Source organism: Bos indicus x Bos taurus, chromosome 16 (assembly GCF_003369695.1).
Source record: "Bos indicus x Bos taurus breed Angus x Brahman F1 hybrid chromosome 16, Bos_hybrid_MaternalHap_v2.0, whole genome shotgun sequence".
Lineage (NCBI taxonomy): Eukaryota > Metazoa > Chordata > Mammalia > Artiodactyla > Bovidae > Bos > Bos indicus x Bos taurus.
The window spans coordinates 59,494,876-59,522,838 of record NC_040091.1 but is presented as its reverse complement, the minus strand read 5'-3'; the positions used below and the strand labels follow the sequence as shown (position 1 = coordinate 59,522,838).

The following is a 27,963-nucleotide window of genomic DNA, read 5'->3' as shown; positions in this document are numbered from 1 at the left end:
AGAATTTTATACCTAGCTTTTCAATTATTTTTGATAATTATATATAATGAGCAGTTTTATCTTAGAAATACACACCAGGTTTTTTTTTTTTTTTTTGCAACTTCAAAACCTTCTAAAATGGGCAAATTTAGTAAAATGTTTAAAAATTCTTCGAGGCTGTAAAGAGTATTCTATTAATTAGGATTGGGAGGCTAATTAGGAGGCTGCCTCTTTAGAACAGAGTCTCACTCCTAAGCTTTGTAATAAAAAAACAAACTCATCAGCCTGCAACTACTTCTAAGTGAAGTTGAGTACTATTTTTTCAGTATTCAACTTAAAAGATCTCTGCAGCAGACTCACATGTTTGTTTTATAATTGCCCGCTAAACTATGATAGTTTGTTTCCAGATGGTGCCCTTCCTTCAACCTGCACACAGTCTCTCCTTGTTTGCAGGCGTTCAACCTCCTGCTGATGCCACTACCCCCACCCCTATTTAAGGCAACAGAGAGGAAATCCTAAGGAGATTTTTCCCCCCTAGTCTCCAGCAAATTTTTGGTGACGTAATATGTGGGCTGAACTTGAGTCTCCTGAGAAACAGAGGGAATCACTATTCGAGGGTACTGTATATACAATCTGGGTCAGCTGCAGCTGGTTTTACTGCATTTCTCCATGTGGCAGACAGAGCAAAGCCACAATGCTTTCTCTGCTGGATTAAAGACAGCCCGCAGACCAGGAACTTCCACTCTACTACTTAAAATTACATAGGTGGCTTGTCAAATTCAATTGATTAGTGCTGTAAGAAGAAAGAAGCTCCTTATTACAGCTTGGATTCAACGGTCCAAAACAAAAATGCAGTTGCCATTAAAGTCACAGACGAACAAACGTCTACTCTGATTTTTAAAAGCAAGAGTAAGAGCAGCAAGTTTCTGGGCTTGCTTTATCAACAGATGCAAAAAGGTATTTTAATATTTCTTTTACTTTTATTTTAAAATTCTATGAATGCTGAAATGTATAATTGTTTTATATTTGTAGTAGAAATGTCAAAATCTCTTATTAATCAAAGACTTTTGGAACATACTACAATTTGCTTGTCTGGAAAAGGTTTTGTTTTGCAACTTTAGATAAAACTGGTCATTACATACTTTGTGATGATTAATGATTTATTTGAGGTTCAATTTAATGGTATTTAGTGTGTATGTTTATAGATTGATGTACATACATTCTGCATTTCAAAAAACAAGTGCTTTAGTGACATTAGAAATTTTAACAATTAACGTTAAATGTATAAGATTTATTGCACAATGATAAAAACAAAAGGATACAAACTAAATAGTTGTAAACATGATTAGTTTGTCTTTGCAGCTACAGTGTGTGTGCTAATGACTTACATGTCCTGTTAAAATATCTTAAAGTAAAGCTACAAACACAATTAAGAAAACATCAAATTAACTGCAAGGCTTTGCAACGATACCCCAATCACAGCATAACCAAATATAACCTAGTATTTAGTAATCCTAAATATAAGAGTTTTAAAATAAGTCTATGGTATTTCTTGCTAAAACTCAAACTTTTAAGTAGTTTCTAAGTTTATATGTAACAGTACTTTAACTTGGGTAACAAAAATTAAAACTGCTACAACCAGAATTATGTGACAAACCAAAGCGATGGATACATTAAGTAGTCCTAAAATCTTACAGAGCATAGTTAAGAAGGAATACAATGTGACAGAAGCACTGCATAAGTGGCCCGTGTTAACAATAGAAAGTAAGGACCCAGAAGACACAATTACTTACATACATAATTCAAAGACCAAAAGTATGTAATACTTTTAGACAAATACAATTTTGGTCAACGAACACAATTCTTTAAATATTCTATCTAGGAGCTTTGTTTAATTTTGTTACTAGACTAAAAATAAAATTACTAGTTACCAACAATGAGCTTTAAAACCAAAGACACTTAAGTTTGCTATGATTTGGGGGTTCTCTGTCCTTTTAAAAAACCAAAGAAATTCAAGGTAAGAATCTTCAACAAGCAAAAAAATGGTAAAGCTAAGTAAGATTTCCTCAACTTCACTTTCATGTCCTTTTCTTAAAGATTCAAAACTCTAAATACTGGGACAATCTCTGTTAAACATATTTTATAAGAAATTCTGATAAAATTTCCAAGAAATACTGAATCAGAAATATGTCATCCCTTTCTTTTCTGTTGTTGCCGCTATGCAAAGTACAGGACTTCAATTAAACCTTGGTTCTTATGGAAGCCTTAAGCGAGCATTTAATCTGAAACCCAGATAACTATTTATCCCTTTCTTAAACATCTCCAGGGGATGAAATCGTTCTTGAGGCTCTTCCCAGAACATAATTCACAATCTAGAAGTTCTTTATCTACAGTATCTTCAGTGCTTCATAAATTTAATTTCATTGCCTCATGCTGTTTTCAGGGCATGACACTGCCAGTTAAATGCCTCTACGCGTTTACCATCTGAAAGGAAGTCAAATCTTTGCTTTCATTTCTTCTCCCTACTAACTGGCAATGTAGCAACTGTGAAGAGAAATAGTACCAATAAAATTAACTCAAAGCATGGAAGGCTTTTTTTCCCCCCTAAAAACAACCAAGCAGACATAGATTTAAACTTAAGTATACTGTAACTAATTTACAACATTCTCGTGGGGCCTAGGAAAATTTTAACATATACAGAAAGGTTTTATGAGGTAACACAGATTTATGGATCTTTCACTTTTAAAACTGAACATATGTGGGAAAATATTAAATGAGAGAATGTTTTCATAAAAGGTAACAGTAAATGTATTCTAAAAACTCATTCTTTACTCATGACGTAGCTAGTCTACTACTTAAGAAATGTGGCTCCTTATTCAGCTTTAGGTGACAACGAAATCATGACTTTTGTAAAGGATAAGGAAATTGTATTTATTTTTTTTTTAAATAAACTTTCTGTTGTCCCCTTTAAATGTTAATCCTAGGTCAGATTCTCTTATCGTAGATGGTGATTCACCGTATGATTTAATTGTACAGGAACCCACAAAGAGCCAAGGCAGAATACAGCAAAAGGAAGCTATGGCTATTTTCATTTAGATTTGTATTTTCACATTTTTGTTCTTCCATAACAACACCGATACAAAGTTCCAACAGAGTTGGATTATATGCTTCTCAGTTCTATACAAATCTGTGTCTGGTAGGAATGTAAGACCTTCAATCAGAACACTGCTCAGAAAAGTCTACATGTTTTGAAGTTTCACGGTACTTTCTGAATTTTCCTTGTTTTGGTAGCTTTTTTCATAGTAGATTACTTAGATAAAATGATTTTCTATGATCTAAGAGTTTCCATTCCATTACTGAAATGAAAGAAATGAGTGCATCTGAACAAGGGCTGCATTAACTACAGGAGAAACGCTGTACGTTTACCCAGGAGGCTGATGGCTTCTATTTTACTGTCTGCAGTTTTAAAAATAAACCATATCTAAATCCCATGAATCTGCAAGTATAACAAGAAACATTTTACTGGTTTTTGGTACAGGTAACTCGAATATAGTAACTAAAGCCCTTTTTAAATAAAATAAATGAAACTTGGTCTAAATTTTCAACTGATGTCAGAAGGCAAAGGATGAAAACAAAAAATGAAAAGTACTCATCCAAGTGTGCTTCCGGCTATCTGTCAGCAAACAGAAGGCCTCGGACATAGATATGGAATATTATTATGCTCATCCCTCCTATCTTACGTTAATAAAGGAAAAAGAATTCCCTGCACTCCATCCATTCTTTGCTTTATTTTCATTATCACTCCAGTTTGCAAACCTTACTCATTTGAAAACACTGAAGTAGACATGGTTTTAGAAAGTAGTAGTCATCTTTATGAGGGAAGCCTGTTATAAAGGGGAAGCCCATCTTTATGACTCTAGTTGAAGAGTCCATATTTTATTGATACAACCTTTAATTTTAGGAGGATTCATAATCAAGTCAGACATGTTACTATCAACTGATAGAATACATATGGAGGGAAAGGAATGGCAGCAGAAAAGCTTGGGATATAAAACTGATCCACAAGTACTCGTGCATAATTAAGTAAGGGGTCAATGTAAAGAGATACAAACCAGGAAGAGACTGTGAAAGACAAGGAACACAAAGTTAAGATTCCTCTGCAGTTATGACCCGAGTAGGATAAAAGTCACAGGTCTAGAGAGGTAAGAGTAGAAGATCTGAATCCCATCTAAGTGTTTCAGCTTCTCCAGGCTTATTCTCTGCAAAATGGTGTATGTTTACATCCCAGTGCTGCTGTGAATGCAAACAGTTAATATGAGTTAAGCACTACATAAATATAAAGGATTGTTATAGTGTTGGTGATAGAAAAAAGGACAGAATATGTTGCCATATGATACAGTTGTTAATGAAAAACATGAACCCTGGAGTCTTCTGCTTGGGTTCAAATTCTGGCTCTATGTCTTAGAAAGCAGTGTGCCTCTGGGTGAGGTACTGATACTTAACATCTGGATGCCAGGTTTTTTCATTTGAAAATGAGGATAGTAATAACCTACCTCAGAGGGCTGTGGTAAAATCATTTAATGCATGTAAAAGGCTTAAACAATGCCTGGCACGCCCAATAAAAATGACCCACTGTTACTGCTGCATTGCTATTTATTAGTAGCATCATAAATCATTTGGGACCTGGCTTCCCAAATCAAAAAACAATTGGGTGGAAAATGGGATAGAAAAGTTCTTGGTATATCCACTGCCATCCTTCAAAAACAGCACACAAGAAGTTTATAAGAGAGGAAGGTGGGCTATCCTGCAGCACGGTGGGCTATACTGACGACAGGATGATACATCCTATTCATTCTAACCGCTACTGCTCTGCAGGGAGGTAATGAAAGAGAAAGGAAGCAGTTTTGCTTCCTGGAACTAGTTTTACTGTTTTCTAGAGTGTTTCTATCGATTATACCATAAAAAAATAAGCATTTATCTTTCACAGCAGAAGTGCAACATTCCAAGCACACATTTCAGCCTATGTGCCACTGCTAGAAACACTGACTAAAGAGCCAGGGAACCTGGATTCTAGACCTGGCTCTAATATTACCTACTTGTGTGGCCTTGGCCTTCAACATGCCCATGGGAGCAGAGAAGTCTTAGATGATATGAGATGGTTGTTAAACAGGCACTTTTCACTAATCAGATTCAACTACAGTTGAGTTTCTTTCCTTGGTAATGGTTATAAAAAGTTATTAATATTTTACAAAAATGCAGTTCAGTAGAACTTCTCTTAGAAGAATGAACCTGCTGAATCATATATAAACTTAGAGCATATATAGGAATATGATTTAGGAAACACGATTACCCACAGTGAGCATGCTATCATTCTCAAACTTGTCACCAATACCAAAAGGACATACTATGAAACAAGCAAAAACTACTATGCTAAAACATTCTGGTTTTACATTTTGTCTAAAAATGTTTCTTTAATTTGACAGATAAAACAGATACTTATTAGAGAAGGTCAAATTAATTCAAAACATACAATATAAAGAAAAAACACTGACCAGCAACTTTCACACTAGTTAGAGAAGAATGTTGTAATTAATTTTTTACAGGCATTGTGTATCATTTTCCCAGCCTTAAGACAACAAGTGAGCTTTTTAAAGGTAGGAGAAGTGTCTTACTAGGGTCTCAAAAGCCCCAAGAGCATCTAACCATATGCCTCAACACAGGGGCACCAAGATCTGCTCACTGAGCTGGGGAACAAAACGCATTACCTAAGATGGTAGTTGGAAAGCTCTTCTCTGAAACCTAATTTTTAAACAAATAGGAAGGCACTTAATATGGAATTTAAAAATTAATAACTTTAATTCTGGCCCCATTTATTAACACCAATAGATATTCAGTTTTTCCCTTACTTTTTTAGATTTCTGACTTAAAAAGTAGATTAATATTAATTATTTTCTACTTCTTCCCTTCATTGGTTTGCTTTTTCTTTTTTAAAGATAGCATACAACCTCATTTCAAAATGAAGGCTTTTATCTGGACCCTAAGTGTGCTATTCTTCCTACTAATGGGCATTGGACATGGCAGAGGAAGACAGTTCAAAATTAAAAAAATAACCCAGAGGAGATACCCTCGCGCCACAGATGGTAAAGAGGATGCAAAGAAATGTTCATACACATTTCTGGTACCTGAACAAAAAATAACAGGGCCAATATGTGTCAATACCAAAGGGCAAGATGCAGGTACCATTAAAGACATGATCACCAGGATGGATCTTGAGAACCTAAAGGATGTGCTCTCCAAGCAGAAGCGGGAGATAGACGTCCTGCAGTTGGTGGTGGACGTGGATGGAAACATTGTCAATGAGGTAAAGCTGCTGAGGAAAGAAAGTCGTAACATGAACTCTCGAGTCACTCAGCTCTATATGCAACTGCTGCATGAGATTATCCGAAAGAGGGATAATTCACTTGAACTTTCCCAGTTGGAAAATAAAATCCTCAATGTCACCACAGAAATGTTGAAGATGGCAACAAGGTACAGGGAACTGGAGGTGAAATACGCTTCCTTGACTGATCTGGTCAATAACCAGTCTGTGATGATCACTTTGTTGGAAGAACAGTGCTTGAGGATATTTTCTCGACAGGACCCCCATGTGTCTCCTCCTCTCGTCCAGGTCGTGCCACAGCACATCCCTAACAGTCATCAGTACACTCCTGGTCTGCTGGGAGGCAATGAGATACAGAGGGATCCAGGCTATCCCAGAGATTTAATGCCGCCACCGGATCTGGTTACTTCTCCCACCAAAAGCCCTCTCAAGATACCACCGGTAACTTTCATCAATGAAGGTGAGTTACCTCTTACTGCTAAAAATGGAAGTACAAGGTCAATATGTTTTACGGTTTATGAAATAATGCTCATAATACATGCCTATCCTTCATTTTGGTGATGTAATTTTACATGAATATTAAATTTTCTGATTTTGTTTTCTATTAACCTGAAATTGTTCTTAAATACATCTCTCAGTCTTAACAGTTTCTAGAAACAGTATACTTTGTGGGAAAAGTAGTCATTCATCCAAATTCTTATAATCTAAATTATTTGCACTGAGACAGGAATGAGTCCACAATCCACTCCTAACCTCTATGCCATCCTACCTGTCTCCAGCTAGGTCCTCACATTTGCTAAACATCCCTTTCATTTACCTCTTGCTGTTCTTCTCATCATTATCTTCCTCAGAAGGAATGTGTAACAATTAGTTCTCACTCTCCTAAAGTTACCCTGGTGGCTCAGAGGTAAAGAACCCACCTGTCAATGCAAGAGAAGTGAGTTCAATCTTTGGATCAGGAGGATCCTCTGGAGAAGGCAATGACAACCCACTCTAGTATTCTTGCTTGGGAAATCCCATGGACAGAGAAGCCTGGCAGGCTACCGTCTACGGGATCACCAAGTGTCAGACACGACCTAGCAACTAAACAACAACAGTATCTCCCGAAGCTTAGCATTAACCTCCTCCTAGCTCCACTCTCAGCACATGCACCACCTTCTGCTGCTGTGCTGAGATACTTAGTACTAGGTTCCTTGTGCTTTCCTGTCTTGAAAACATTTGCATAAAACCCAGGCTTCTTGCTCTCAGTCTCAAGAAGAAGAAAAAGTATGCTGTGCTTAGTCACTCAGCTTAGTCCAGTTCTTTGTGACCCCATGCACTGTAGCCCGCCAGGCTTCTCTGTCCATGAGGGTTCTCCAGCCAAGAATACTGGAGTGGGTTGCTCTGCCCTCCTCCAGGGGATCTTCCCAACCCAGGGATCGAACCCAGGTTTCCTGCATTTCAGCAGGATTCTTTACTATCTGAGCCACCAGGAAAGCCCATGAAAAGGTATCCACCTCACCTATTTTTCAAAGCTAAAATACCCTGTAACCATGTAAATATAAGTAAGTCTTCAATCCACAAAAATCCTGAGGATTGATCCTAGGATCTCTACCTCTAATTCCATCCCTTCCTCCTTTCATTCATTATCAGTCACTGATCAAGGTGTCTGCCACAAAAAGATGAATAAGTCATCTTTGTTTCCGTCTAGTAAGCTCACTGTTAACGTTCTGAATACATTTATTTTACACATACATCCAATTTCTCGTAAGCTATATTCTCCTGAATTTTTTACAAATTGACTTGTTTTCTTAAAGGGAAAGACCCAAAGGCCCAAAAGTTAAAAAAAAAAAAAAAAAGAAAGAAAGAAAAAAATTAATTGTAGTTTATTCACTTATTGAAAAGGGAGGACAAAAGACTGCATGTAGACTAAGAAATAATTAAAAAAACAAAAAACAGAAAAAAGACAAAAGACTGAAAGTATGTACATTGCAAAGTGCTCGTGTCTTTGTGTAGCAGGGGACATCACTGACCATTCACACATCTCTGCTTTCTTGGGTATCCAGATGATAATACTCTAACTCTTCCTACTTCTCTAGGTCCTTCACTGGCATCTTCTTCCTTCTCCTATGACTTAAAGGCTTTCTCGAAGATGTTCTGTTTTATTAGAGGTCTCACACTCCTTCAAGGCTACAAGCTTCACCACTGCTCAGATAACTCCGGCATGGAGCTCGCCTCCTGATTCTAACCAAAGCTGGATGTTTGCACCTGGATCATTATCTCACATGCTGCTGCTTCCTCTACTGAAATGCCTTCTTTCAGCTTATCTGTCCAACCTGGTAGATTTCAAGGCTTAGCTAAAATAGTGTCTTAACTGTTATACCTACTCAGATTCAAACAAATGTATCTAGAAGTCTCCCTCCCCAAACTGCTGACAATGCCTTCAACATGTTTTTTTCCATTACATTACACTGAAGTTATTTGTCTGCATGTCTGTCTCCCTGTTAGACTGAACATTTCTGGAAGAAAGTAAACTGTCTTTTCATTTATCTATCTCAAACATCTAGCCAGGATTAGGTGTGGCTGTTGTATTCCGCATATTGTAAGCACTACAATACATGCTTGAGGAATGAATACGTAAATTAATAACTAGACCCTAAAACAATCTTTCCCTGAACTAGCATTCTGCTTTAAGAAATAAGTCAATTATTATTGTAAAAACAATAATTACTGAGGAAAATCTAGAAAATACTAACAAACTTTTAAAAATGCTTCTGGAATATCCAAATACTCAGAAGTAAACTACAGTAATAGTTTACTTCTGAGGAACTACTTTATAGTTACTAGTAGTAATAGGAGTGTACATTAGAGCATAAGATGCCCTTAGTACATTTATCTTTTAAGAAATTACAGAAATTTTGGAGCTCTGGTCAGAAGCTAGAGATGAGAACCTATTTATATGGGCTTCCTTGGTGGCTCAGATGGTAAAGCGCGTGTCTGCAGTGTGGGAGACCCAGGTTCAATCCCTGGGTTGGGAAGATCCCCTGGAGAAAGAAATAGCAGCCCACTCCAGTAGTCTTGCCTGGAAAACCCCATGGACAGAGGAGCCTGGTAGGCTACAGTCCATGGGGTCACTGAGAGTCGGACACGACTGAGTGACTTCACTTTTCATTTTCACTTTCTGAAAACACTTTGGTAATAATCTTCAGGTCTTTCTCCCCCGCTCCCCCCATAAACTTTAAAAATTAACCTTGTTCTTTTTTCCCCTCTATAATTATACTCTTCAGTTCAGTTCAGATCAGTCGCTCAGTCATGTCTAACTCTTTGTGACCCCATGAATTGCAGCACGCCAGCCCTCCCTGTCCATCACCAACTCCAGGAGTTTACCCAAACTCATGTCCATCGAGTCGGTGATGCCATCCAGACATCTCATCCTCTGTCATCCCCTTCTCCTCCTGCCCCCAATCCCTTCCTGCATCAGGGTTTTTTCCAATGAGTCAACTCTTCGCATGAGGTGGCCAAAGTATTGGAGTTTCAACTTCAGCATCAGTCCTTCCAACGAACACCCAGGACTGATCTCCTTCAGAATGGACTGGTTGGATCTCCTTGCAGTCCAAGGGACTCTCAAGGGTCTTCTCCAACACCACAGTTCAAAAGCATCAATTCTTCGGTGCTCAGCCTTCTTCACAGTCCAACTTTCACATCCATACATGACCACTGGAAAAACTATAGCCTTGACTAGACGGGCCTTTGTTGGCAAAGTAATGTCTCTGCTTTTGAATATGCTATCTAGGTTGGTCATAACTTTTCTTCCAAGGAGTAAGCGTCTTTTAATTTCATGGCTGCAATCACCACCTGCAGTGATTTTGGAGCCCCCCAAAATAAAGTCTGACACTGTTTCCACTGTTTCCCATCTATTTCCCATGAAGTGATGGGACCAGATGCCATGATCTTCGTTTTCTGAATGTTGAGCTTTAAGCCAACTTTTTCCCTCTCTTCTTTCACTTTCATCAAGAGGCTTTCCAGTTCCTCTTCATTTTCTGCCATAAGGGTGGTGTCATCTGCATATCTGAGGTTATTGATATTTCTGCATATCTGAGGTTATTGATATTTCTCCTGGCAATCTTGATTCCAGCTTGTGCTTCTTCCAGTCCAGCGTTTCTCATGATGTACTCTGCATAGAAGTTAAATAAGCAGGGTGACAATATACAGCCTTGACGTACTCCTTTTCCTATTTGGAACCAGTCTGTTGTTCCATGTCCAGTTCTAACTGTTGTTTCCTGACCTGCATATAGGTTTCTCAAGAGGTCAGGTGGTCTGGTATTCCCATCTCTTTCAGAATTTTCCACAGTTTATTGTGATGCACACAGTCAAAGGCTTTGGCATAGTCAATAAAGCAGAAATAGATGTTTTTATGGAACTCTCTTCCTTTTTCCATGATCCAGCGGATGTTGGCAATTTGATCTCTGGCTCCTCTGCCTTTTCTAAAACCAGCTTGAACACCTGGAATTTCACAGTTCACGTATTGCTGAAGCCTGGTTTGGAGAATTTTGAGCATTACTTTACTAGCGTGTGAGATGAGTGCAATTGTGCGGTAGTTTGAGCATTCTTTGGCATTGCCTTTCTTTGGGATTGGAATGAAAACTGACCTTTTCCAGTCCTGTGGCCACTGCTGAGTTTTACAAATTTGCTGGCATACTGAGTGCAGCACTTTCACAGCATCATCTTTCAGGATATGAAATAGCTCCACTGGAATCCCATCACCTCCACTAGCTTTGTTCATAGTGATGCTTTCTAAGGCCCACTTGACTTCACATTCTAGGATGTCTGGCTCTAGGTGAGTGATCACACTATCGTGATTATCTGGGTTGTGAAGATCTTTTTTGTACAGTTCTTCTGTGTATTCTTGCCACCTCTTCTTAATATCTTCTGCTTCTGTTAGGTCCGTACCATTTCTATCCTTAAAATTACACTCTTAGGAAATAAATTTCTGTAAATGAAACTGATAGGTAAATGGATTCTGACTTCTCTATTTTGGTGTATTTTACCACCCATTTCAGAATCTGTTTGGCTCATCTTTGACTCTTCCCTCCTGTCCCATGCATGGAGTCAACTAAGTTGTATCTGTGCTGCTTTTCAGTCTTTCATGGATGTGTCCCTCATTTCTGTTCAGAACCGGAACTCTAACTTAGATCCACATTATCTGTGAAAGCAGAGAGTGGACAAAAACGTCCTGGATTACTAGCTGGGTGACAGCTGGGTGGAAAGGGTTGCTCTGTGTCTGTTCCTCATCTGTAAAGTGGGGATAACAACAGTATTTACCACACATGAGGAGCCATTAGAACCATGGACCTGGCACTCAAACATTATTCTTACTGAGAATTGTAAAACAGCTTGCCAACTGATCTCTTTAACTCCATTTTCTCTTTCCACCAAAATATATTCTACACTGCCAACAGATCTGCCTCAAATTTCCATCCTGATCACAACACACACCTGCCCAGCAGGTCCTTACTACAAACAGAAAACATCCAGTTTGCTTAGCCTGGGGAAGATTAATATCCTCCTCAAAAGAATCAACCCCACTTCTTTAGCTTTCCTTCTATTGATTTCTTTCACAAAAACCATCTGCTTCAATAAAATAAATCAACTCATTGTCTTCTAAATATTTCCCATGCATTCTCCCTAATTCAAATTGTAAGGCTCAGACTACAGTATTATACAATACAAAAGTGAGTCCTCCTTGAAGCCTCTTTGAGAGCCTCTTTGACTTCCCCAGGCTTGAAGTGATTGTTCCTACACGAATGTCTCTACACTCTATAACAAAGACACGATATTTCTTATATTCACTGCTGAATTATCAGGTATCTTCACATGTACACACAGTACTTATGTATACACACATACATAAAATGCCTTCAGTCTATAGTGTAAGCTCCTTCATGGTAGGTGGATATTGTGTCCTTTGCAGATGCTAAATAAATGCTGATTAACTTGATATTATATTTTTATAGAGCTTCTTAAAACTGTCATTCCAAAGACCTTCATGAAAGTACTTTAACACATTCTACTCTACTGCAGTCATTCATTTTATGTTGTAACTGTCAGAAACAAGAGGCTAGTGAACCAGTAAATTGGGCAAATGATGATCATTATTAAGATCTCCATGCCCTCTGATTTTCAAGGGAATGATGTGGATGGAATGATCACCTGGACATATAAAGAAAGAAAAAACTTTTTTATATTCTCTTAAAAATAGATGTCTTGTCTAAGCCTTTAATGTATATAATTTATCAGTAATTTTTACATATAATTTATAAATAAACATAACTGAAGTGTGTGAATTTTTTTTTTTTAACTGATGGGATGTATAGTCACATAAATATGGGGATGACTGCCATGGAGTATCTTAATTTGATGGTTATCGCCAGTTCTGGAAGAAATGATAATTCACATATTCAGACAATGACACACTAAGCATGCCTATGGGAAATGAGACACATCAGCTCTAGGTTTTACTAGACACTGAGCTGCAGTGCCAAAAAATCCAGTATTAGAGAGTTAAATCTCATGCTAAGGATTTAGCATATCAAAGGTCCCATTAAACAGACTTGCTTTAAAAGAAATAATGGTGTATATATCCCAAATAAACCAATCCTTAATGTAAAAATGAAGCACGGGCATAACTTCTTCTGTTATTCATTATATATTTGTTGTTCTAAGCAAACATTAACTTTTTATTTTTTTCTGTAACTGTTGGTCTCTGAAACTCAAGGACATTAATTAGCTACAAGGGAAACTGCACAGAATTAAGGAAACTTGTTTTCTTTGTTATTGACCCTGGGTAAATCACTTTGCCTGTTTTTCTCATTTGTACAAGTACTGGTGGGACTGGAAGACTCTAATACCTCTTTCTAGTTCTAGTATTCTGTGATTCTTATCAAATATAAACTACAACAAGCAACAACAGACTTGCTATTTTTTCTTTATATGTAATGTGCTAAAATCTTTGTTCATATTATTCCTATGTCAGACTGGAAAATATGTCAGCTGTTTGGGTACTTGAACAAAAAGGGCAAACATGGATGTCTATTGCTGAACTCACATATGCTCCTGGCACCAAGAATTTCATATTACTGCCCTCTACATGTAGGTACATGGTCATTCTAAACCCTTTAAATGAATAACGTGTATGTATATTTAAAAAGTGTCCTAGCCAATCACAGAAAGTCAAATACTATACAATTATTCTACATATATGTGAGGTATCTACAGTAAATTCAGAGAGACAGAGAGTAGAATGGTGGCTGCCAGGGGCTGGGGGAGGGGACGATGCTGAGTTGTTATTTAATGCATACAGAGTTTTAGTTTTCCAAGAGGAAAAGAGCTATGGAGATTAATTGTATAGTAATGAAAATGTACTAATGCCACTCAACTGTATACTTAAAGATGGTTAAGCTGGTACATTTTATGTTATATATATCTTACCAGCATTTTTAAAAAGGTATCTTAATGACAGGCAATTTTATATTTTCATTTAAAATGGTTATAAGAAAAGTGCACCTCAGGAGAATAAACTTACTATGAGCTTATGGCAAAAAACAGAATATTTTTGTTCATTTACAATAAATAATCCCCAGAAAAATTACTTTCCCTCTACCTGAAAAACAAAATGTTTGGGAATGTAACTATACATTTGGCAGACTGCTATCAAAAAATTCTTAACTGGTAATGTTGTTCATTGGCGATAGTCTTTAATAAAAGAAAACACTTTCCTTTTACAGATGGCATATTTATAAGTTCATTCCTTGTAGGTAAATGAAGTTGAGAAAGTTCCTTCATAGTATGTTAGAGAATAGACCTGCATACCAGGAAATCTGGATTCTGGCAAGGCTCTTCTGAGGCTCAGTTGCTTCTTTTCTAAGAGCTTGTTGTGATGATTAATTGAGGTGATACAAATGAAAATAAGCTTTGTGTATGCTCTGACCATCCCTGTCGTATATTTTTGGAGTGTAATTTCCAATATATGCCTTGCCATGTATGGGAATATAAAAGGCAATCTAATAAAGTTAAGTTTGAAAAACAGTCATTAGAAACTAAAAACATGCTTTTTAGTAAGTAATAAGCTAATTTTCAATTTAATTATTTATAATGCTTCCCATTAGTAAATTTTAAAAATGCAGCTGGTTTCAGTGGAATACTTATATTAACATTTAAACCAACAAAAACTAAATTAACGAGGACGACTAGTTGAGCAAAGGGGCTGAAGTACGCTTCTATTAACCAGTTATGAAAAACAATTGGTATATTCTTCAGTTCAGTTCAGTTCAGTCGCTCAGTCGTGTCTGACTCTTTGCGACCCCATGAATCACAGCACGCCAGGCCTTCCTGTCCATCACCAACTCCCGGAGTTCACTCAGACTCACGTCCATCGAGCAAGTGATGCCATCAAGCCATCTCATCCTATGTCGCCCCCTTCTCCTCCTGCCCCCAATCCCTCCCAGCATCAGAATTTTTTCCAATGAGTCAACTCTTTGCATGAGGTGGCCAAAGTACTGGAGTTTCAGCTTTAGCATCATTCCTTCCAAAGAAATCCCAGGACTGATCTCCTTTGGAATGGACTGGTTGGATCTCCTTGCAGTCCAAGGGACTCTCAAGAATCTTCTCCAACACCACAGTTCAAAAGCATCAATTCTTCGGCGCTCAGCCTTCTTCACAGTCCAACTCTCACATCCATACATGACCACAGGAAAAACCATAGCCTTGACTAGACAGACCTTTGTTGGCAAAGTAATGTCTCTGCTTTTGAATATGCTATCTAGGTTGGTCATAACTTTCCTTACAAGAAGTAAGTGTCTTTTAATTTCATGGATGCAGTCACCATCTGCAGTGATTTTGGAGCCCAAAAAAATAAAGTCTGACACTGTTTCCCCATCTATTTCCCATGAAGTAATGGGACCGGATGCCGTGTATATTCTTAAGTAACTTCAATATAAGAGCTCAGGTTGCTAACTGCATTTTAAGCTTATAGATTAATAAACAAAGTAATTCATATTTTTACAAGAAAGAATCTATTATCACTTTAGAAGGCATTTGCCTCAAATTTCCCATTCCAGAAATGCTAAATATATTTATCTTATACTTAACTCAACCCAATTAAAAAATTTACTTGTCGAAAGATTTTACTTGCTGACCAGTTATCTGAAAGTTCTAAGTTGGTTATCCCTTTCGTCCTACTTCTTCTATCACAAAAAACACGGTACTGGGACAAAGTAAGGAAATTAATGAGAAATTCAACAACAAAAAGAAAAGGATTTACCTCTCAAGTAATTAAACAGTTTCTTTATAGAAAGAGGACAGGTATGTTAAATAAAGATGGCTTCCAGTAAAGGTGCTATTCAAAGTATGAAATCTTCTTGTCTTTTTCAACACACTGTTCTGTTCAAAACATGGGTTCTTCATAAAAAAATACATGTTGTGAAATATGTGGCATGACTGGTCAGTATTTTTCTTTCTTTCTTTTTTTTTTTTTTGGTATTTTTCTATGATGAATCAGACCTATTAACTGGACTTTGTTAGTCTTATACAAATTTTAATCACCAAATAAACTGAGGAAGAAAGAGACTTCAGATTCAATGTACAGAATTCCATTTTCACGCTTTGAGAAGAATCCAATTGCATCATAGAAAACAACTATTTCAAGATTACTCAGTGCAAGTCACTGATGTAGAAAACGAACTTATGGTTAGCAGGAGGGAAAAGTGGGGGAGAGGGGTAAATTGGGAGACTGGGATTGACAGACACACACTACTATATATAAAATAGATAATAATAAGAATCTACTGTATGGCTCAGGGAACTCTACTCAGTACTCTGTAATGACCTATATGGGAAAATAATCTAAAAAAAAAAAAGAATGGACATATGTATATGTATAACTGATTCACTTTGCTGTATACCTGAAACTAACACAACACTAAATCAGCTATATATACTCCAATAAAAAATTTTAAGAGGTTGTAAGCAAAAGGTTGTAATAAAATTCCTATTTTGGAAGAAAGGTACTCCTAGTCTATACCTGTAAACGACTAATAACAAATTCCTGAATCATATCATAGATAAATTAATTTCTGATACTACACAAACCAGCAAGTTAAACTGGGAAACTGGCCTCTCAAAAATAAAGCTGGTACTTCTTTACTAGTCATTTAAGAATGCCTGGGAAGCACTTTTTATGGTAAAGAGAAAGCAGTAAAACATTTAATATAAGAATGATCTATAATCTAATCGCATAGCAGAAAATAAATAAGATATGCAAGTAATAATGAGAAAATATTTCTGCCAAGATCAATAGTATACACTGGGCTAAGACAGGTTAATGGTTTATTTATAAAAATAAATATAAACAAACACTAAATTCTGATACTTATTAGCTTTACTGAGGAGGAAAAAAATAGCTGCAAATACTGCTAATTTTATCCACATGTCTCAGAAAAGAATTTCTACCACATTTTCCTAAGCCTTTATATCAACCAAGTATAACAGGCATCCAAACTGCAAACATGAAGCTCACTACAAAAAAGTGGGTTTTGAAGATAATTTTAAATTTGCATAAACTGAAATCTTATCAAATCAAAGCTGGATCTAGAAAACCCAGGAACTCCCCAATTTGCTTAAATATCTGAGGGCCTATTAAATAGCAGAAGAGAGACAAATGGCATTCTACAAAAATTCTGTCAAGACTCCAAACGATGCTTATAAATGTTTTACAGCAATTCCAATAATCTAATGCAAGTCCAACTTGTGAATATATATAGTAGAATATAAAATGTAAACTGTCAAAATTATACTCAAATGAGTACAGAGCAAACATTTACAAAGATGACATTCACAGAAGAAGCACACTTACGAAATGAGATTTGTATGTACTGCAACAAAAACACTTCATGTGTGCATTAACTATAATACTGATACAAGTTTTAAAAGCAGTGTTCCTCAGATATTCTTGACTGTTCTGAAAGTGACAACTTAGAAAAAATCTGGTTAATTTTGTAAACAACTATGACAACTGCATTCTCAGACTGAAGACATCTATTTCAACCCTGCAGCAGACCTCAAGAGCTCTAAGAGCCACCCTCCACCACAGACATCTCATGCTGAACTTCTAACTCTCCTGGTTCATCAAGCTCTCTTCTCTCCATGCCTCGGCAGATGGAGCCAACACCATGGTTTCCCCACAAGTCTGGGTTAGCTAGTTCTCAGCCAGGTTTCCTGTGCGCCCTGCGGCCGATCGGAGGACTCATCAGGATATAGTGGAGTCTTCTTTCCCCACTTCCCCCTGGACTCTGTGGCTGTTTCTCTATCCCTGGAGCCTAACACAGTCTCCAGCCTATTGCAGATGCAGAAAAGACAGAACCAAGGAAACCACTGTGGCTGCCAGGAATCGTTTAATTCAACAAATATTTGAGCACTGAAGTGAGTTAAGCTAGATACACAGTTAAACTGGATATAAAAACTAGAGCTCTCACCCACAAGTAAATAAATAAAACACGTTACCATGCATTGCACAAAATAATCTAAGACTGGATCTGGAAATCATACTTCATTTAAACTTCTCTACCCTTCTCTGACTTGACTTGCATGCTTCTGTAACGTGAAGTAGCTCATACATGACTGGTTAAAAAAACAATGGTGAATAACATCAGTGAAACAAAGTGGTCAAATTGGTTCACATGGGATTTTATCCAAGCATAGTAATGTTCTGTGCCACAAATAACTGCAGATGAACACAAAGTATGCTAAGAGCTAACATTAACTGTTATTTTTAGTGCATGATTTTGCAGAACATGAGGTTTTTCAGGAATACATTATTTTTCTATAATAGAAATGAGTGTACATTCAACTCTGAATAGCCACATTAAATCTTTTAATACAACAAACATATTTATTACACAAGCTACTTAAATTATTAAATAAGTTACTACTATGTGTAAAGGTCAGCAACAAAGAAGAAAAGGGAACTAAGTTACTGATGATGACTATTTTATTAAGCACTGTGTTAAAGGCTATGAATACTTTGTAATTTAAATTCAATAACTGAGAAGGTAGATAGGTAAAAATAATTCACATTGCATTTAAATGGAACGTGATCTAATTTACAGCTAGTGTGAAAAGGAAAAACATTATTTTTAGAAGAGCCCTCCCTAGCTTAAGAAACCATTTATGAGTTTTCACAATCTAACCAATATCCTCACAACTATAAAAACATAAATTCTTAACAAAAATTTAACAAATCAAGCTATATATAAAAACAATAATATAACATGACCAAGTTGAGGTTATCCCAGGAACAAAAGGTTGGCTTAACACTAAAAATACAATCAATAGAATTTATCATATTAACAAATAAAAAAGAAAAACCATATCATCATGTCAGTAGATAAATAAAACGCCTTGACAAAATCCTAAATCCATTCATGGTAACAGCTCTCAACAAACTAGAAATAGAAGGAACAAGAATTTTTAAAGTAGTTATTACAGCTTAAAGGAAACTATGTCCATAATAAATGCAAGACTGGAATCTCAGAAGAGAAATAAAAATGATAAAAAATAATCTAATTGAAGCTCTAGAACTAAGAAATTTAATACTTAAAATAAATATAACCCAAGAAAGGCAGCATTATGTATTTCCAGTTTCTATAAATTTTTAGTAGCAATCAGTAGTGCTTACAGTCATTATAATTTTTAAAAACCCGAAACAGAGAAATATCAATGAAACACAATAAAAATATGGACTAGAGAAATTGATCATCTCTTCTTTTTGCGTGTGGTTTTCAATTTCCCTGTATTCAAAATGTGAAAGCAACTCTGATTCATTTGCTTAACAAACTATTAAGTTTGAACTTAATAGTTCAAACACTGATGACATGAAGTCAGAAGAAAAACAAAAACAGTCTCCATCCTTAAGGATAATCTAGAGGGAAGAGTTTACAGTTTCTAAGAAAGCCTTCTAATGTTGTAGCTATGTAACTATTTATTTAATGAGATTAATTCTACCCCAATAAGGCCCCATAAGGGACCTTGTACATACTTGGCATCGTACAGAAAACACATTCCTCAAAATTTCAACAACCCTATTATCATTACAGTACAGATTTTCTTGTACGAATTTTACTTGACTAAACTCTCACACAATTTCTAAAAATTCTACATGTCAGAACTTAAAAATTTTTAGTAAAATATAAAATTTGACAACTGACATTTCTATACTCATTTGGTTGTTCTTTAGGGTAACTTAGGGTTGATCTTTAGGGTAATTCTTATTTCTGAATCACTTAATATTTTGACATGCTTATTAAAAAATTCAAAGCATCAAAACACTGGAGAAGGGTGAAACTGAAGAATGCTCAGTAAACTAGATGCTATCTTTCTTTGATCAGAAATATGGAAATCACAAGTTCAAGAGTCAGGTACCCTACAAACGATTTCACAAAATGTTCTGTCATTTTAAAATATATGAAGAACTTATCAGTGGATTAAAAAATAGGGAGTGAATTCATACAACTGTGAGATAACATGGGAACAATTGTAGCATAACAGTTCAGAGCATGGGTTCTGGGATTAGAAAAAAGTGGGCTTAAGTCTAGGGTTTCAAGACTAGTCAGTTAACTGTTTCATCTACAGAACATCTGTAAACTATCAGAAGGTTACTGTGTAGATTAAATAAGAAAATTACTGTTAGTCATATAAATTGATACAACACTTTAGAAAGGCATGTTGCCAACATTCCTGAAATGTATTCTTATGAACTGTTGTATGAGGGAAAAATTTAAAAGATTCCATAAGCTTGGGAGACTGGTTTATTTCAGGGCTTCTCAGTCTTTCATATGTGAATGTATACTGTGTTTCTGAAAGGGTAATATAATACTTAGCAGTTCTAAAACTTACTTGACCGTGGTATGCCATTTTCACTGAGTATCTCAAGGGACTAGTGTGATCCACTGAAATCAAATTTTGGTAACTATAAATTGGACCCCATGAAAAACTGTAAAACTGTTCACACACTTTTGATCTAGCAGATCAATCCTGCAAGATTTTCATATGTATGAAAAAATGAAGTCAAAAAGAAGACACTATGTATAGTGTTACTTATAATAGCAAAAATCAGATGAAACCTCAGTGCCTAGTGGCAGAGGTAAGCATGATATATCAACATCAAAGACTGTGTCGTACAGTTACTGTAAGTGCTAGAATGGAGGCTGTAGTCCCATGGAAACGTTTGTTGAAACAAAAAGAATACAATTTTCTATAAGTGTCAGAATTATAACAATACAAAAAATAGATGTATTTGGACAAAGACTTGCAAGAACAGTGGAAAATCAAGTTAATGTTCCAGATAGTGGGACTCGGGGAGGGTAATTCTTTTATTTAGATGCTTTTTTAAAAAAAATTTAGTTTCTTTAGCTTTTGGAGGTTTGTGTACACAATACATTAAAAATGGTATCTGTAAAGAAAGATACAACGGTAAGACTCTTGACTAAAAACTACTTTAATATGGCTCTTTTCCTATTAAGTTTCCTGGCAATCAAAGCCAAACCAAAATTTTAATTACAGGACCATACAAAGATTGTCAGCATGCAAAAGACGCTGGACATTCAGTCAGTGGGATTTATATGATCAAACCTGAAAACAGCAATGGACCAATGCAACTATGGTGTGAGAACAGTTTGGATCCCGGGGGTTGGACTGTTATTCAGAAAAGAACAGATGGCTCTGTCAACTTCTTCAGAAACTGGGAAAATTATAAGGTAAATCAGTGATTCAGCCCTGGGGGGAGAGGAAGACAAAGCAGCTCTTGCAAGAATAGTCATTCTATGCAACAAATAAGATACACAGCTAAAAAATTGCTCTTCGTATGTTTTTCATTATCTGCATTTGTCCAAAAGACAATCCTCATCTTTGGTTTCAAGTCAAAATTAAAATGTAAAAAGGAAACTAAAGATGTACTTTAAAATGTTCCCTTTCAGTCTGGATGATTTACACATATATTTAATTCTTTGCAAAGATTGATCCTAATTTCATTTTCTAGGAAGACAACTGCTTTTTTGTTCATGACCACATCTGCACCCATTATCAAGTGTATTTAATCGGAGGTAAACAATCTTAGAAAAAAGGTCATGTTTTGGAAGTCCTATACTCTGTATTATTGCTTATAATAATGAGACATTAATATATCCATGTGAGAAATTGTATACATTTCTAAACAAGTAACAAGTGAAAGAACACAACCTCTTTGAAAATACATTTAGCATTAAGATCAGGTTTATCAAACTTATATTCTGCTGCATACTTGCGATGGCAAATATTTATGGAAATAGGATAGTTAATTTGTTACTTTCTTCAAACATTAACCTACAATTTTCCAACAGGACTTTGAAGATTACTATTTTATCATCTTACATTTACTAATTTTATTTTTAATAGAGCTAAAGAAGATAATTTGTTCTAAAACAGATATTACCATTTTTGCTGAGTATCATAAAAAATGTTAGATGTATTATTTATTTGACTATGGTGGAGACAATACCTATATTACTTTTAGAACAAAAATTTGTTTCTTTGTATGAGTATGAAAGAAATCAGGAACGCTTTTCGAGGATCTGGGTAGTGTACTAGTTAATATTTTTAGTTTCTATGAATAATTTCAATTCTGCTTTTATCTTATTTGTAGACTTTGGAGTTAGTTGTGCAAATAAATGCTGACAAATTGAGAGAAAGCAAAACAAAACAAAGTGATTACGTGGGACTTCAGTAGAACAGGTGATCTACAAAAATGGAAGATTACATTAACACTTAAATGGTCAATATCTTTAAGCTATCAGGTGTTTAAAACATCTAGAAAATGCTTACTATCTCTACACTCATTCATGTATGCATGTTCTTTGTTTAATAACAGAAAGGATTTGGAAACATTGATGGAGAATATTGGCTTGGACTGGAAAATATCTATTTGCTTAGCAATCAAGATAATTATAAGTTATTGATTGAATTAGAAGACTGGAGTGACAAAAAAGTCTATGCAGAATATAGCAGTTTCCGCCTGGAACCGGAAAGTGAATTCTACAGACTGCGTTTGGGGACTTACCAGGGGAATGCTGGGGATTCCATGATGTGGCATAATGGTAAACAGTTCACCACTCTGGACAGAGATAAAGATATGTATGCAGGTGAGTGAGAAAAAACTGATGCATCTTCTTTGCAGGATCACCACTTTCTATGCACTAAATAGAACCCAGTTATAAAGTATATGCCACTGAAGTCTTTTCAGAAAAGTTGTTTTGGACTCAGTCAAAGGGAATACAACCTGCTAAAAGGAACAGCTTTTTAGGAGCTCTTCTCTAAGGCAATCGCAAAGCGTGAACTCTGTGAACAAGGTCTTGCTGTTCTAACCTGATGGGGTGGGATGGGAAACAAAACATAGTCATCTGGAAATAAACTTGCAACTGCCTACAACTGCTAACAAATCCCACTGGACACCTACCATGTGGTAGGCACTGTTGTAGGCTCTGAGGAACACAGCAGTGAACAAAGTTCCTGCCCTTTGGGAACTTACTTTCTGGAAGTAAACAAAATGATTTCTCAGGTGGTGGCAAGTGCTTCAGGAAAAGTAAAACTGAACAAGGAACAGGGAGGGTGCCATTTTCCGTGGGTTGGACAAAAAAGGTGACATTTGAACAAGGCCGTGAAGGGAGTGAAGGAAGCGAGTCATTTGGGTACATGGGGTAAAGGCACTTTTTGGTAAAGACGACTAGCAAGATGACTGCAGCAGGGGGTACAGGAACTGCAGAAAAGCTTTATTCAGAGGAGAAATATTCTCTTTAGAAAGACTCAATTAGGTCATCCACATAATGTAATTTTTAATTTAATTTTCACACACTTTTTGCCTTTTTAGCCTAGGTTTCTGGCTCTGATAAAGAGATATCTCCTGAAAATTGATTTATTTTTACATTGAGCTCTATGGCAAGCAGCACACAGGTCTCTATTTCACTCCGGCAAAAGAGGAAAAAGGAAGACAGATTTGACCATAATATATGCCTTATTTACAGAAACTCATTTGATTTGTTAATAGTACTATTTTAAATATAGATTTTTTTTGCTATTTTAAAAATCAATTTTACCCAACTTTACTCTCTTTAGCAACTCCATATCTTTTCCCTCCCAATCTCTCCCATTTCTCTCTCTTACATACAAACACTACTTGCATTTTATTTACCCTGCCTCCCAGCAAAGAAAATCACTCACAACAACAACAAAAAAAGCATGTGCTAATAAGCAAAGAGCAAAATAAAAAAGGCAATTCAAGTGATCTTTCAAGTAGTTGATACTCAAGCAACAGTAACAGGATAAATGAAAAAACACCACTGTGAAGATAAAGGTTAACTGAAATCAGTAAGAAAAACTCAAACTGTTCTCAAAGTAGAGTAGGTTTTTGATGGTTTACAGAGTACCACACTTAGAAGAAACTTTTACTCTGATGTCTGTATTTTTTTTCCTCAAAGGAAACTGCGCCCACTTCCATAAAGGAGGATGGTGGTACAATGCCTGTGCACACTCGAATCTCAATGGAGTCTGGTACAGAGGAGGCCATTACAGAAGCAAGTACCAAGATGGGATATTTTGGGCCGAATACCGAGGTGGCTCATACTCCTTGAGAGCAGTTCAGATGTTGATCAAGCCTATTGACTGAAGAGACGCAGTCTCCAATTTAAATGACACAGAACTCTAATTTTCAGTTCTTAAAAATGTAAATGTTACATGTGTATTATTTTGCACAATTCATTTCTACAGATATAGTTTTTTAAGTGAATTTTTACTATAACTATAAAAGGGGATTTATGAATATAGTTTCATCTTCCCTTAATATACTGTAGAAGATTATCTGCATCTATAATCCAAGTTATTTTAAAAATATTATTGACTGAATACAGCCAAAGTTTGTTTTCTAAAATGTAAATTATTTGTCACAATGTAAAACAAATTTTAGCTTTATTTTAAATCAAAATTCAATACATGTCAAGATCTTTAACAATTTATTTAAAGCCTTTATGAGAATGCTGTAACTTCCAATGGAGAAATAATTTTAAGATTTCAGCAACATCATACATTTTATTTATAAAAATATAGACAGGAAATTAGAAAAAACTCTAGTTTTGCCAACAATTTGCATTGAATAAAAGTTATTTCAAAGTGAGTTTATGCCTTTCACATGAAATGATTAAACTTGAATTCTTGACAATATATTTTATGTCAATTTCAGAATGAAGAAATCCACAAGATACATATTTTTTAAAAACAAAAATAATGTTTACAGTATTTAAATGGCCAATTTATAGAAACAGAAATAGACAAATTAATTTTTCAATGTTACCTTCATATGATTTCGTATGAATACCAAAATTTCCTAAAATCTACTTTATGTTTTTGTATCAGTAAAACATTGATATTACAAACATGCAGAATATTTGGTGAGTCAATGGTTTTACAGAACTGAATTACAACTCTAAGCTTATTTATTAATACTTTTCCCTCCCTAATTTACTGATCCTAACTATTTAGAAAAAGTTTATCTGCTAGTCAAGTCAGAAAGTTTGGACAGCTTTACAAGCATTACTGCATACCGATGGGTGGGACTAAAACATCTTCAACGAGCTGTTAGATATCTTTCCAATACTGAGATTCAACAGTTTCAGGATGGAATCCACAGGGGTTTCAGTAGTCCAAATGGCTAATTCCAGTGTGTGTGTCTTTAGCTCATCTTTGCAACTAACAACTTTACTACCAATCTTCTAGAATAATTATCTTCTAAAAATATGTTCTGCTTAGAGCAGATCTTCCCTTAACTCATTTGTGAACTAAAAATTTTAGAGGAATCTCTTGAGACTTTTGCTCAACCAGGCAGAACTGAAGGTAATTATCTGCACAACTAATCCATCAACATCAAGTCCAATGTTTCTGCTCTGCCACATCTCAAAACTTCTGGTGAAAGAAGGTAAGAGAACATCAAGCTGACAGCAATGTTATTCCCTGCTTTATCTGGTCATTTTGGAATGGTTTTCAAGTCCCTCTCCACCACCCCTAGAACCAGAAAACTCCACTAGAAAATTTCTGGGAGAAATTAGGCATCTAATCATTTTATCAAATCTTAATTGAATAAAACTTTACGAGGGCATTCCATTTATTTGCAGAACTACAGCATTTCACTCACACATCCAAAACCCTATTAAAGACAAGTCTCAGAGAATTTTCACAGAAGAGGAATATTATTAACACGAGAATCATGTGAAAGTCAACATACAAACTGGAAGACTGCTGAATGCTCACAGCGCCTTGCCCACAGGTTCATTATACCCTCCTTTATAGAGAGGTGATACAGCTCTGCTCTAAAGTTCCTGGAAAGCTTAACAATAACTTAGGCAACTGAGTTCCTCGAGATCAAGGAGTAGGAAGCAATATTATATGATGGCTAAGCATAGGTCCTAAAGGCAGAACTGCTTGGCTTTGTGGCTCAAATCTACTATGTACATGTGTTAGACTTAGATATTCCTGAGGTCAATTTATATATTCCTGCCTCAGTTTTCATATCTATAAAATGGAGATAACAACAGTACTTAGCTCATGTAGTTACTGTGAAAATCAAATGAGGTAATACATGTGGTGAAACATTTAGAATAATGCTTGATACTAGTAAGGACTCAGTAGACTTCAACTACCAGATTATTCTTGCTCATCTATATACTTTCTGCATTACCTATCATGTGGTGTCTTGCACAGAGTGAGTAACCAACGTGCTAAAAGAAACAATATCCAAATTTTCCAGCACAAAATTACACTGATCCATGATCTTCATGTGCAAACTTAATAGAGCTATGTCACCTGTTAACGGCAGGTAGTAAAGAGCATTGGCCATAAGAAAAATTAAGAACAGCCATAGTAAAAAAAAAGAAAAAAAAAAAAAAAAAAAGGACTCCCCTGGTGGTCCAGTGGTTAGGACTCTACGCTTCCAATGCAGGGGGCTAGGGTTCAGTCCCTGGTTGGGAAATTATGATCCCACAGCTGTGTGGCACAGCCAAAAAAATAAAAAAAGGAATAGCCATACTAAGAGATTTCAGCCTAATGAGAATCTTGTGAGCGATTAGGTTAAGTCACATGTATGGTAGGCAAGGTCTGATAGCTAGCCACTTTACAGGTTACTCGGGAATAAGATGTGGTTGCCTTACCTTCAGTAAGATTGAGCTATAAACTTGGAGCTGGTTTATAGAAGGATTACTTATGTTTAGTTATTTTTAATAAATGAAATGAAGCTTATCCTAAAAATGACTTAGACTCTATCCTCCACTCAATGGGACATCGTCAATATTAAGGAACCTTGACATCTCTAAAATTAAGTACATATGAACTAATAAACTCATCCTCAGGCTCCAAGCCTGTGTGAGTGTAAAGATCAGATTTTCAGTTTAATGTTCACTTGACTCTATGAGTCAAGGAGTGCTAATTCTTTTGGCATTATATTTGTTAGGACTCCTACTAGTAATCATATAAGAAAACTGTAAAAGCTTCTACAACTATGAAAATGTTTCAAATTACCTGTAAATCTGTACTACTGTGATATGATTTTTATATACTTGAATTAATCAATAGTAAGTTAAAGATGATTATATCCTAATGATTTTTTTATTCTTTTAGTGTCTGAGAAAATAAGTAAGAAAAGAATGATTCTACTTAATGATGGCATGACCTCTCCTTAAAGAAGCCATAAAAATAAGCTCAGTTTTCAAGATGAACTCAAAATTAAAACTAAAGACAGATTTCTAAAATATTAATATAATTCCATAATGCTTTCTTGGAGCTATAAATGAAATGGTTATAATGCATATCTTAAGAGCAAGTCAATTTAACCTCCCTTGTTCAGGTTTTTTCACTTACATGAATAATAATATCACTTATAAACTGTTGTAACAAATTAGAAAATTTATGTAAAGTGTACAATGTTGGGCATATGGGATTAAGTTGCAAATAAATGTTACTTAAGATTTTTATTATTATCCTCCTATTAAGGTTTGCTAAAAAATTTACAAAACACGTTACTGAAATATCAAGTTGGAAACACTGCTGGCAAAGCTGTTGGAACTGGGGGAATCTGATTCTCTTTATGATTAAAATGCAGATCTATATAACTTCTACACATAATATACATATATTTTAAAGATATAGGCCCTTCAAAAAAAACAAACAAACCCCAAAACGATGAAAATGGGAAAGCAATCAATATAACCCCATCCCTAGCCCTTTTATATCACAAGTCTCTGAATGGTCTAAAGTAAACTTCATAAAATACACTATTAAAGAAAGTTAGAAGAATTTTAAATATATATATAAAAAAATGAGAGTAAAAAAGGATATAAATGAGGTAATGGAAAATGGGAATGTAATTTTGGCTAAAGAAAAAGCTAGGGCTAGCTGCCATTTGGTCAGAGCTCATTTCAGACCTCATTCTCAGGATTCAGAATAAAATGACTGAACATGCTTTATTGCTGTTTTAGAATTCACTATGTAATCCTAGTGAGGAG

At 35.7% G+C, this 27,963-nt stretch overlaps 2 protein-coding genes across 8 annotated transcripts in view; one reads left to right on the top strand and one right to left on the bottom strand.

The window, feature by feature from the left end:
- RALGPS2 (Ral GEF with PH domain and SH3 binding motif 2) overlaps positions 1–27,963 on the bottom strand; it is a 162,939-nt gene that overhangs the window by 41,613 nt on the left and 93,363 nt on the right. The window lies entirely within an intron of this gene.
- Positions 333–27,432, top strand: ANGPTL1 (angiopoietin like 1). 3 transcript variants are annotated; one of them, XR_003514989.1, is made up of 6 exons: positions 336–936; positions 5,973–6,818; positions 20,951–21,144; positions 22,293–22,563; positions 23,896–25,385; positions 27,080–27,432. XR_003514989.1 is itself a non-coding variant. In XM_027565443.1 (5 exons), the coding sequence occupies exons 2-5, from the start codon at positions 5,996–5,998 to the stop codon at positions 24,081–24,083; spliced, it is 1,476 nt and encodes a 491-aa protein (XP_027421244.1). In that variant the 5' UTR covers positions 333–936; positions 5,977–5,995; the 3' UTR covers positions 24,084–24,632. The 3 variants fall into 3 exon arrangements, 2 of the variants coding, with proteins under 2 accessions (XP_027421244.1, XP_027421243.1); XM_027565443.1 differs by lacking the exon at positions 27,080–27,432 and having other exon boundaries at positions 333–936; positions 5,977–6,818; positions 23,896–24,632; XM_027565442.1 differs by having other exon boundaries at positions 23,896–27,432.